This window comes from Dermacentor silvarum, chromosome 1, assembly GCF_013339745.2.
Source record: "Dermacentor silvarum isolate Dsil-2018 chromosome 1, BIME_Dsil_1.4, whole genome shotgun sequence".
NCBI lineage: Eukaryota > Metazoa > Arthropoda > Arachnida > Ixodida > Ixodidae > Dermacentor > Dermacentor silvarum.
This window is the reverse complement of record NC_051154.1, coordinates 336,739,332-336,752,453: the sequence shown is the minus strand read 5'-3', so window position 1 is coordinate 336,752,453 and position 13,122 is coordinate 336,739,332. Positions and strand designations below refer to the sequence as shown.

Genomic DNA, 13,122 nt, shown 5'->3' with positions numbered 1-13,122 from the left:
GACATAAGTTTCAAAATCGTATCGGCCATGTTCAATAATTATGTCTGTAAGTACGTTACTTTTTACTTACAATGGTAAATGCATTAAAGGGCCACACGCTTCAACCTTGGTACATTTCGTGCAATGGCATGCACGTTTTATTGCGCGCTAGGTGTTTTTTTAATTATTGCCGTGTTAGGCTATCGCCCATTTTGGCAACTGCACGCGCGCGGCTCCAACATGTGGTGTCAAAATCCAGAAACAGAAACCTATCAAAGTAACAAAAACCGATATCTAAAGTCTTTTGGTAAATGCATGCGCTTGAAGAGATTCTGGAGCGGGAAAGACGCCATTGAGGCCATGTTTCGGGCACCACCTATAGTTAGTACGTAATCTTTTTCCCGACTACAGTTTATGGAATCACGCGAGAATCAGTTTAGTGCAAGCTGAAAATATTTCGGCAGTTTAGGCATACCGATTGCCCAAAGCACTGATGGCACCTATCCTCTTCCCCGTAAAGTACTCACATCTGCTCTTTCCATAAAAAATATAAAAAGCATAAAAATCCAAGTATAGTTTCATTGACTCAGTACGTGCTGATTTTCAAGCCGACATCCAAGCAATCTTGGTACACGTGGGTGCATGCATAGGTCTTGTATGGTGCCGGTCCTCCTATGCATTCCACACGTTGCGAATATTGCGAACAGACTATTTATTCTTGCGGTGATCAAGTACAAAGACGCACACTCAAAACATACAGCGCTATGCCACGTTTCCTTCACTGCGTAAGCGTTCTTGAGCGATTTATCCCCAACCAGCCCATAAGGCGCTGCACTTGAAAGACATGATTGGAGGAGTACTGTGACCTTGTGCTCAATTAGATTTCACATGCCTAATCGAAAAGCGCACTTTCATCTGAAGCAGGCGGCATAGTTGAAGGTGTACTTCCCATTGTTGGGCTATTTGTGTCTTTCGCTTTCGAAAGGTATCTTTGCCGCTGGAAACAGCGCAGAGCTCGCCCTCTAAGCTTAAGGCACCTGAGACCCCATAAGTCACACACTAACCAAGCCGCGGTTCACCACCCGAAGTTTCACACAGTTCATTCACCGCACCACACACCACACGAAGTCAGGAGTGCCATATTTCAAATCTCTGCAGAGCTAAACGGAACTGAAAATTCATTTTCTTCGGCAGAGTTTCTCAGCTGGGCTCGTTCACTCACCGGTTACGAACTCGACGGACGCGCTAGGCCAACGCGTAATGTAAACAACATCGGCGTTACGCAAGTGCTGATTATCCAGACTAAGGACTTCAAAAGCATGTTTCCATTCCTTTCGAGCACAAGAATATATACATACAAGAGGTACGGGCGTTGCCGCTCTCATTATTAGGTGCAATATTTTAGCAGACGATCGCATTGAGCCCGCTTATATATATAATGGCAGTCGGAAGGCCTTTCGGCGCCCGTTCCTGCGTTGAGCGTCGGCGTGCCTCGGCGACTTAACGGAGCGAACGAACACAACGAGTGATGAAAGAGTGTTTCCCGGTAAAGATTACGGTGGCATAAGCTGCAGTTGCCGATAACCGGAAACTGTGTGGCCGGTCTATATGGTATTGCGTCGCGGCTCTGCCAGTCGGTGATCGCTGTGAGGTCTCAAAGTCTCGCGAAATGAAGACACGTATAGTACTGTAGGAGGAACGTGATGGCGGCCGTACGGGTCGTGCCGTCGTGCCCTACTCAGAAGGGCGAAGGCGGCGACCCGAGCGGCGGCTGCGTCGACCAGCGTGGATATCTTTGAAAACGACAATGCGCGTGCCGAGCTGGCGTTTCGAGCATGCGCTGCGCTTCTTCATTTTTTCTCTTTGCAGCGCCGACCATAGCGCTCCGCGCTGCGGCGTTGGTGGACGCTACAGTACAGCGCTCATATTTCGCATTAGGGAGTTTCGTAATCGTCGGTGATTTTTTTAAAGAAACATGTCCGTGAAAATTTGTGTAGCTTCACACTACTTCTCTGCTGATAATTTATTTCACCTAATTTAATTTCAGTGAATCGCTGAATTTCTTTACTGTTCTGTTTTTTTATTTTCTTCATACATGGGTATTAGATAACTTTGTTTCAAATAGTCAGACTGATCACTTATGTACTACACTCGTTTCTCCTGTCTTTCGTATAGTCCGCCTTTTTTCGTTTCTGTTCTTAGAATAACATTTAAAATAATTCCTCTTAATATTGGCATATTTCCTTAGTAAGTACACGCCATAAATGGCGATCTTCATCGTCTTTACCATGATCATTATCATCCCTATTACATACGCCCCTGCACGAGACAAAGACGACGACTGTTTTCTGGGGAGCTTTTTTTGCGACAAAGGCTGATTCCTGGACGCTGTCGGCTCCGCAGAGTGAAGTCGCAGGAAAGGCCAGCCGTCGTCGGTGCCCCTGGCTCCGCTTCAGCAAAGCACCGCCATTAAGTGCCTAGGAAGCATTCAGGGCCTGTTCGTACAGGCTGCGCACCAGCAGCAGAAGCAGCGATGGCAGTTCCCGATGAGGCCTCGCATCGCGGCATGGTGGGTGCATCGTTGAGCAGCGAGGTGCAACACTGCTACCAGCGGCGATCGCACGTTCCGCCACCGCCAAGTGCCTTGATGCCGTTCGCACAAGAAAAGAGGCGTTCGGTGGCCGCCATGAATGCGAACGAAAACAACCAGCGCATTAGCAGCCGCCTGGCAAAGCTGCGGCTTCCTCTCCGCGCCGCCGACAAGGAGCCCCTCCAGCGCAAGGTAGCCGAAGCAGTCGCCGTCCACCGAAGAAAGTACCCGGACTACGCGCACCACCCGCGTGAGGCCCGCCGGCGCAAGGAGCAGGAACGCATTGCCAAGCAGGTTACCAGCAAGCTGAACAACGACAGATCCTGGGTCAAGGAGCAGCAGCCGCTTACTTCCTTGGTCACGGCCCAGGGTCCAGGCAGCCCGAAGTTCCAGCAGCAGCTACATCCGCCACCATTGCCACCGACGCCAAGAAGCACACACGGTGCTATCAGCGGTGCTGCTCGAGTCAGCACTTTGGGCTCCTGTCAGGGAACGGTGGCCTGTATGCCGACGGCCACTGTCCCGGCCACGACCAAGGATCCCGAAGAACAAATGGTGCCTGTAAAAGTGACTGCTTTAAGAGCTTTGGCTGAATTTTCGAAGAGGCAGTCGAAACATTTCCACAATTATGCCGAGCTCACCTTGATCAACATCTTCAGAACATTAAAGCAGCCCGAGAGACAGAGGTGAGCCGTGCAGCCAAGCTGTGTTCTATCGAGGCTGCTGCTGCGCTACCCCCCGCGCAAACAATGCGTATCCTGCACTTGCTCATCGGGGAGTCGGGTGACCAAGACGTTGTCATCGCTGCAATCAAGGGGATGTCGCCGACTCATGGAAGTGCATCCTAAAGGATAATTGTGCAGCTTCTGCGTTAGATGATGCCGGTTTTGCTGAAGGCATATGATCACAGTGAGAGTTCTGTACGGAAGCGGCAGTATTTTGATGGTGACGCTGCATGGCGTGGTCGGCGGTGAAGTGATGAAGCCATACTTTGCTTCCCTTATGTGATGCAAGAGGGCACAGGGCAACAGCAACGGAAGCACACCTGGCTCCCCTACACATAAAGAATCTTCCTCCAGATACCACTTAAGTGCGTGTGGGGGTCGGGAGGGGGGGGGGGGCAAGCAGCACCTCCCAAGCCATTCTTCCAGTTGGGCTGCCACCATTGCTGCGCTGCTGCTTTGCCAATAACTGTGGCCCTATGCTTTAATTCTTGAAGCAACTCCAACGCGTACCTGTTAGTAAAACGTACCGATTTATTCTGCAATCAAAAACGTACTATACGCTTAGCGCACGAGTGTCGCTCTTCATGTAGTCCTCAGATCAAACATTCAACATTTAAGAGTTCGTAAGAATATAATATTCACATGAAACTTATTACCTTCCTGTATGCAAAGGAATGCCGTACTGCTGTCAAAAGAGATGTCTGTCTGGCCGGACATGACCATGGACACGGCATTTTCATTAAAAAGAATCAGGCAGAAACGCCTGTGGGAGTTAACCTAAAGTATGCGTAGGCATTTGCTACTTAAGCAAGCGTTTGTGTGTCTGCTATAATGACGAGAAACGCCGCGAAAGTCTTACAGGCAAACGGAGAAACGCGGTTGCAACGCGTTTGTTGCTCTTAGTCACTATCATCGTCACCATAATTCATGACTCCTGGTGCTGCTGTTTCTCGCTCATCCCTGGTGCCTCCTTGAGTTGTTTCTGTCGTAACCTAAACTTCCGGTGACGCTCTGCATGCTTGCTACGGTAGCGAAACACGATAGCCGTGTGGTTTTGCACCCCCCTGGGAGAACGGAGGGGCCGGCAAATTGTTTCTCGCCTGTTTTTCTTTCGAGACAGTGACCGTTCGTTTGTGCATGAAATGTTGCAGCTCCGATTCGTTAATTTTCTTCCTAATATGGTGGTGTCACATGCTAAAGATCTCCCACAAGTTCCATGGGGCTTTCTCGAGGAGGTAGTTGACTCATGTCTTTTCTTGAAGGATAGGTTCAGCCGGGATTACATTTTGGCTACGAGTCGAAAGCAATTTCTGCTGCACTGGCAGAGTTGATTTTCGCAGATTCTTTGTATTGGGCACCTTATTTAATTCGTCCTTCGGAAATTGCCTTCGGAAACATTACCTGTTAGAACCAGGTTGAACTCGAGGACCTGCTTTGTGCCGTTGTGCACGAGCTCTAGACTCTGTCCACGTGCTGAAACCATAGATTACTGCTTCATAGATTGCACGGATGCTTTATTTTCGGGGGATATTCTTCCACGTACACTGAAAAAGGACATTGACATCAGAGGCGGGCCTCCTTATGAAATGTTCATAGTACTGGCTTTATACAACCCATGGAGATCTAGACTATGTCATCGTCATGAACAAATAACGCGATCTAGAAGTTACTTCTATCGTAAAAGTGCAGCTTATATGATAAGTCTGTACGCTGCGCCGGAACCTCCGCTTGACTGGATGCACTTGTTGGACGTATGTGTGTGCTTGCCCGGATTTTAAGTGTGTAGCTATGTCCACTCTGTTATATCTTCAGTTTTGTTTTCCATGTAATGAGCAAAGAGAAGGAAAAAAGAATAGGTAGCGCAGTGATTAAGACAGCTGTATTTGAATAAAAATGTCGCCTGTTCAAAGCTCACGGCACCAGATTCTTAAGACGGTGACAAGAACTTTTATTGGTCCTGAGAAACTGTGGCCAGGGGGTTATGTTTATATTAATTTATTGTATATGTTTCCATGTTTTATTAACCTAATTTTTTCATTTATGTAAATTTTGTTTTATTTTATTAATACACGATTTTCTTTCTGCTGTGAAAGCGTCACGGCGTTACTGACGGTTTCCTTTAGTGAGTCGACATAGAAATGCTTACGTATATAAGATTGCGCAGATCGCACGCGCACTGTGGGAAGCTATGTTGTGCGAAGCATTTTGCAGGTACCTGGCTGTCCAGCATTGTTTCGGTTTCCGCAGTGCGATTCCAGGTGGAATAGCGTGTTCCTGCAATTGAGTAGTGATGTGTGTGAGCAGCGAGTATATGTCTGTGTGACGGCAGTGGCACGATGACAACAACGTTGTAGTCGATCCTATGACAGGAATAACATGAGCTGTGTGCCGGCCGTTCGATGTGATCCTACGAAAGATGTGGTCGTTGGGTTCTGCATAAATATTAGACGAACGCAAACGTGAGAAATTCAGAATGGCACGTGGTTGTTTCATGTGGCTGTTTCAACATGTGGCTGTTTCATGTGGTGCGCGTTAAAACAACGATCGCATTGTACTTTGGCGAAGAAACGTTAAAAATTTATTAATTTGCGCAATGATGAAGTCGGTACAACATCGTGTAGTTTGTGCGCAACGTAAAATGATAGGGGGAATTTACTGTAAAAAGTGGGCGGGTCCATGCGATACTGGAGTCTAAGACGGCGCCTCAAAGCGCGAGCTGTCACAAGGAAAGAAGACGACAAAGTGGCGCGGGGTGCATGCGCCGAGTGTTTCAAAGAGATGGCCGGCTTTGGAACGCGAAAAACACGCTTGTTATCTTGGCTACGAGGAAAGACAAAGCAAAGAAAAAGATCGAGGCCACATGGATGCAGCACTCGGCTGGCGTGCTCGTCGGCAGAGGTTCGATTCCCACGTCGGTCCTACAAAATTAATATTTCATTTTTCTTAATGGGAGGCGAAACAGGAACCTACTTATCGCAAAGTGCCAAAATGAGCCAAAGAATGCTTCAAATTGCAGTAACGTCGATCTAAGTCGCTTAACTTGATAAAGCCCTTCTAACGCGTACATCTCCAACGTTGAACTGATATCTTGGAAACTTGTATTTGCAATATTAAAAAATTCGTCGACGATTACGCTACTCGCTAGTGCGAAATTTGAGCGCAGCTCGATAAGTGTTTTCAATTCGCGATATTTTGGCTGCCGCGGACAATCTGTCTCATGCGGCACGTTGCAAACGGAGCGAAGTGTGGCGCGACGGCCTCGCAAATGTGGAGATCGTGAGAGCCAGCGCATGGGTGACGCGTGGCCGCGATTCACAGCAACCGCCGACAGACCTCCCAGACGAGGCGCGCCATTGTGGCGCCATCTCGCAGCCATCGTCGCCGCACTACTGTTTTCTTCTCACGCTTTCGCCATACACTCCTCCGCTTTCCACCTCATGGTTCCGCTGCACCTTTTTTCAACGCATCAAGGAAACGTTGCTGATCTGTAGAAGAGGCTGCTGTAAATATGTGAGCAAAATGTTATTCAACGCAATGCAGCAGATAATTCACAATGTCGTGACAAACACAGTGAAAAGTCGCTTGCAATCTCCATGGCAATCTCGTCAGCAGCTACGTTGGAAGCAACCAAGCAGCCAACCAACCGGTATTCGCGGAGCAATGGCGTGATTTTTGTCGTGTCTGAAAGTGTAACAACCTGCGGTATTCAATCAGACAATGTACAAAACTGCCCGTAGTGTGTTGAAGCGTGACACAGAAGCCCCTGAAAAAGAAACCTCTTTCTTTCGGGGGCTTTCAACTGACAGGTTTCTGCTGATGGTGCGGTTACCACTTGTTCACTCAGTTAGGGGTATAGACCGTGTCATGGAAGTTCTTTATAGACGATTTAAGTCAGCAAAACGTTTTCAGTGGCAAACACTATTCACGCGATCAAGCAGGGTCGGACACGAATGCATTTGCATGCAAACGCGCTCAGCGTTGACGCTCGAGAAGTCAGCGCCACTTCGCTGGCAATGGACATCCGTGTAAGCTTGGCGGCGCTGACAAATCGCAAGTTTTCAAACGGGACGCACTACGTTTTTAGAAGGTCGAGCAAAAGCTATTTTCAATGTCCACTCGATTTCGCATTTTTATTTGATCGGTGCACGGGGTCGTCCTTGGTGTTCTCGACGCCTCGCGCAAACGGCTTGCTAAAAAGTCGCAGTTTCGGCCGAAAGGCGAAGCATCGATTGCGATAGCAAATTAGTAGACAGCTATACGAAGTAAAGATAGTAGTTCTATCAGCCGTATAAAGTTGTAAATATTCGCTTACTAACTAAATGAACAAGCACGGTGTCACGCGCGCACAGGTAAACATGAACACATCTTCAGCACACCTCTACCGCACACCTCTACCGGCCACGCAGCACACGCGCCGAGGCTAGGGTGACGAAGTCTGGGACGATGGGCGCCGAAGACGCAGCTCCCGCGACAGCGAATGCGTGCTAGTTGTGCCCGGCCGTGCCCGTGGCTCTCGCGTCCGTAGTTTCCTTGTGTACAACATAGAGGCGTTGCTGCAGCTGCTGGGAGAGGAGGCGGCGGGGCCCACTTGGTGCTAGCTTATTTTAATGCGATCACGTATCGCAGAAAATCCGGCGTCAGCGTCGGCGTGGATGTCGGCGTCCATGGCGGAGAAAATCATCCCCAACTACGCGGACCGCGCAGGCCTTCCGCGTGGAGCAAGGTGTTAGTGAACAAAAATTAAATTTTCACAGTGAAATCCGTCAGAAAAATGGTGAAGTACGACTTAACCACAACCTACAGACATAGTGGCGTCGGATTGTAATTTGAATGTACGAGAAAACATAATGCTGTTACGAGGAAAATCAAACACCAACCCCCTTTTCCTGCATTTATACCATACCAACAACGGCGCGCTCGGGTACATTGCTTGCCAAAATCATATCCAGATAGCGCTCGCATTCTGGGCAGGTCAAATTGGGACTTCACCTGCCTAAAGGCCGTTTCACATGGTGCGACTTCAACAATGCGACTGATGCGACGCCCAGGGTTGCTTGCTCCCAGATTTTGTCGCACACGCCGAATAAATTCCTTTAATGTAATGAAAAAGACATGCACGTTATAATATAATTGACCTCTCTTTATTAGGACCAAGTAATACGTGCGTTTATAATTTAAAAACGCTTAAAAGTTTAATTTCGATTGGAGTGCGCAATTGCAGTTTATGAAGTTCAATGCTAGGAGAAATGGCGGACGTAAACAGCTGTTCGCAGGTGGTCGTTCAGCTGTTCAGCGCTGTGTGCTGTCTCGTGTGTGTTTGATGCCCGTGTCGTTCTTCCTGCGGTACACCAAATTAGAAGAGGACCTATCAATAAGCCCCTATAGCTGTTGTCATCGCATAGGCAGTACTCGGAATTCGGCTACAGCGAAGTCGTCATGCCAACGCAGAGACCCCCAACATTACCTGTGCTTAACGTCAGCTTCTGAAAAAAAGATGTGTGTGTATTGCTCGTGATTGCGCATAAACAGTTCCTGCTCCTAGCAATACTCTAGCACCAAACTTAGCAGCAAGCACCAACCCAAAAGCTCACGTCTGCCCCTGAAGGAAGCCGAAAATGATCTGTGTGTAATTACTGAACTTGCAATGAAATTTCTGTTGTGAACGTTAACCTTAGCGCCAGCCTGGTTCGTCCGTCTCGGCGCGTGTGCTGTAACTATTCATACAAGTGCTCTCTGAATATTTCGAAAGGCGTAAAAGCTGACACCACATTTTTCTAGGAGCTGCAGTCAGTTGTTTACGTAGTATCATATCATTGTGACAGACATGGGCGTCGTCTACTTTCTCGTCCTGTTTCTCGCGCTGTAATGTGATGTGAATGTGAATCAAGAAGCTTAAGTCAATATGCTGCAGTACGTAGTGCAGCCGCGTAGCCCCACGGCTAACATTAAAATACCTTGTTAGGAGTAGGTTTGTTTGTTTAATGACAAAATTTTGTATTCATAGTGGCAAGTGTAAAGTAAGAAGCTATCGAAACTTTCCGCTAATAGCATACGTGTGATTCTACCTCCCTCAGCACATCTTAAAAGTGAGGCTGAAACCCCAGATAACCAAAAACATATGCAACTGGAGCACGTTCTATGGTTCCTTTCCTGGAAATGCAAGCCAGCATCTCAGTCTGTTAAGCTACTCATGTACTTAACCTGTATTAGACCAATGTTAGAGATTGCTAATTGGAGCCATTTGAAACTAGATTTGACCAAAATGAGAAAGTGCAAGGAAAGCGTCAAGGTACAATCCAGTCTGGTATTCCCAAACCGATTGTATTAGCAACTCTTTATGCCTCCCTGAATTGCCTGCGTTAACCCAATGCTGAAAACAGGGGAAGCTGACTCCGTTTGTTGCTGTTGAAAAGCTGCTAGAATCTCAATAGCAGACTACTTATGTTATGAGGGAAAGTGAGGGGCACTGACAATATCTCTAAGCTTTTGTATGAGCTTTCACCTTGAACGAGAATGGAATAAAAATATTTACCTTTGGAAGTCTCAGAATTCAAACACTCTGAAAATTTTGAGGAGCCACTATAAATTTTTGAGATATCGACAGTAAGGAGTGTGCTGAAGTACAAGTACACACTCAACACACTTGGTTAGCGTGGTTGCGTGGCCAGCTGCGAATGCAAAAGCGTCCACAGCTGCTACCTCGAGGTAACTGCTAGGTTGCACGAGTGTTTCTCCTATAGCCCATGTACCTGGCAAGGGGAATGGTTATGCGTAGTCCCATTGCAGCATTGGCCTGTGCTTTTTCTTTTTTTTTCAATAGGTGGTGGCAAGCTTATTCCGTCTGTTTATGTATTTATCATTTTCGTGCAACCTATGTGCATGTGTTTGTATCATATTCTGATTGTTATACGTGCTGCGATGCAAGCATATTTTTTAAAAAATAAATTGCACCACAGTCATTTATTATGCTTTGTGTTGAAATGTACAAAATGTGGCACCCCAGTAATGGCCAGGACAGCCAGCAGGATTGGCAAAAAATATGATGTAGATGCAATGCACTTGCTTGAATCGACATGAGGCGAAGCTTTCACGCAACGGTCAGTTCAACACTAGAAAACGAACTGCAGTGTGTACAGTTGTCCTCATTTCACCCGATGCAACACGTACTCTTATGCAATGTTTCCTTATTCACCGCACAGGTCATATTAGTGTAATGGATACATAGCACGGTGAACACACTCAAACGTCGGTTCACTAAGACTTCGAACTAACCACGAGTCTTGAGTTCGTGTGAGCCTGACTGAGTAGAATTTTGGTGAATACGGGTAAAAGCAAGCTCGGTTGGGTAAACTTTTAGTGAATATTGTCATGTGGTAGTTAGGGGAAGCTCATCTGAGGATAATTTTAGTGAATATGAGTCCAAGCAAGCTCGGCAAGTAGATTTTTGGTGAATGTGAGTCGGAGCAAGCTCGGATAAGTAGAATTTTGGTGAATATGACTCTTAGCAAGCTCGACTGAGTAATGATGGCATATGGTTATACGAGTTTATGCAGTAATACATGAAAGTGGAGATTCATTGGCAACATTTCCTCCATCTTTGTGGGCAATACCTATGCCTCGTGATGAGTCTGCACACTTTATGAGCTGTGGACATGCAAGACCCACCCACACTTGAAAAGATGCTATCTTTCACACAAAGGAATGCAACCGACTGACTTCACTGCACAATTTTGATCTGCTTTTGTTTAATGAGTTATCTACTGCTTATAAAAACCAGGTGTTTGCCTGCTTTTCGCACTATTGCATGTGTTATACAGGAAGTAGAGACAGAGAAACAAGAAAAGGCAAGGATGTTTATGGCGACGTAGTTTCTTAGAGTACTGCGATATGTTACAACCAGCCTAAACAAAAGTAATTCGATGCACTGAAGTAACCGAAATATGCAATTACATTTTAATGTGAGGATTAATACAGATGCAGTAAGGATACAAAGTCTGCTACACACTGAAGGTTTATTGGTTACTGTGCAGGAGAAAAATGATACATCATAAAAAATGAGAAAAGAACTGTTTAAATATTGCTTCGAAAACAAATTGACAATACTGTTTATTCCCAGTCAAAGCGTTAAATATGCTATTGTAGAACATTCACTGCGATATATACTTTGCACGTTCGCTTTGCGCGCTTGAAAAGCAGTCGCGTCTCGCAGCGGAAGTAACAGAACCTTGAAATGAGATAATTTATTGGGGAAAATGCTCATGAAAGCCCAAACCAACCGACTGCAACTATATGGTCGAGCGTATAGCGTGACCTATTGACCGTAGCATTTGTCCGTAGTTGCATATTCTTTAAATTATTCCGTCCGTAAAAGCATACCACGCTAAAACTGTGGCGTTTTTGTATATCGCGAGTTGTCTTTACAACCAGAAAATTAGGACGACATCCGAAGGCCATGCCTTCTCGTGAGGGACACCTCGTAGTATTTACCAACTCGCAGTGCCTGTGAATAACGGGAAATCACGCAGAAGTACGTACCATCAGCACCCGAAGCCAACATAAAAAACAGCGTCGCGTGATTAGCAACGTAGCGTGTCAACAAATGCATAGAAATCACAGAACCGAATCCGACCTACGAGTTTTTATCTGCACTCTTCGCGTGTCGGTGGTGATAATACGAGCCGATTGCGCAATCCACGGCTCCACTCAAATAATTCCACTGTTCGAGGCTTGTTGAGCCAACATTTAGAGACAAAAAAGTATCTATAAACGTTGTGTCGTGCGACCGACGCCATTTTCCAAAACAGACCGCGAAATAGCTCTCGGCGCAATTTCGACGGAAAATCACAGCGATCACTGCGACCTTGCGACGCTGCTACCAACCGTTTCGTCACAGCCGAAAATCAAAGAATGGGCCCTGCGACTGCGATTTTCATCGCATGCGACGGAAATAGCTCCATGTGAAACTGCCTTAATGCGTTTTTGACACGCACGCGCGTCGGGGCAGGAGCAAACAATTGATAAAAAAATTAAAAAAGGTGCTAGGGCCTTCACATTTTAATATAAGGCAACTTATATTGCACCTGGAAAAACCTCTTTCCAGCAATACATTTCTGTTTAAAAGTGAAGCCGACTTTAAGAGTATCGGTGTAAGCTTGGTCTTCGTAAGCTGGCTTTCCCACGTTCTCTGTTGCAGTGAAAATGACTTAAAGAAAAATGCGATGCGAATGGGACCCGATAACGCTATCGCGAAGCTTCAGCGTCCTCCAGTTCTTTTTTCAGGGGCTATATCTGGCCGCTCGACAACAGCGTGCTCGGCTTTGCCTCTGCAAGTGACGTCACTCCAGGGGCGTTGCGACGAGAGGTAAAGTCCCTAGAAAAGCACCGCCATCTACTCTTTCCTCCGCCGCCTCCTCTCCTAAAGCGCTTGGTTTTTTCTTTACTTTTTGCTTGCGAAAGCCAAGTCGACGGTGGCGCACCTAGAAAGTCCACGTTCAAGCTTTCAGTCCGGGCGCGCGCCGCCGCCGCCGCCGGCGACTGCGGCTGCGCAGAGGACTTTCAACATGGCTCTGAGGCGGAAATAGAAAATATAAAGAATTGAAAAGCGCGCGCTATCATCGTCCAATCGGAGATACAGGAGAGAGAGAAGCGGCGTTTATCAAAGGATGGCGGTACTTTTCTTATATAGGGACTTTAACGAGAGGCAGCCCGAGTGCCCATGTGGCGTCGGGTGAGCGATGCACACGCCTGAACGGGAAGCAGCGCCGTAAAGAGAGAAAAAACAAACGAGAACGACCGATATTTAGGCGCGGCCTTGCACCCTTGCCAACC

The 13,122-nt window shown here is 47.0% G+C and overlaps 1 protein-coding gene across 1 annotated transcript; it reads left to right on the top strand.

Moving 5' to 3' along the window:
- The first annotated feature begins 2,512 nt into the window (after positions 1-2,512).
- Positions 2,513-3,259, top strand: LOC119443823 (sex-determining region Y protein). The gene has a single exon (XM_037708475.1). The coding sequence runs from the start codon at positions 2,513-2,515 to the stop codon at positions 3,257-3,259; it is 747 nt and encodes a 248-aa protein (XP_037564403.1).
- Positions 3,260-13,122: the final 9,863 nt, after the last annotated feature.

Bases quoted from the DNA above. Each gene is read 5' to 3' on its own strand.
- LOC119443823 (XM_037708475.1), top strand. From the start codon at position 2,513: ATGGCAGTTCCCGATGAGGCCTCGCATCGCGGCATGGTGGGTGCATCG.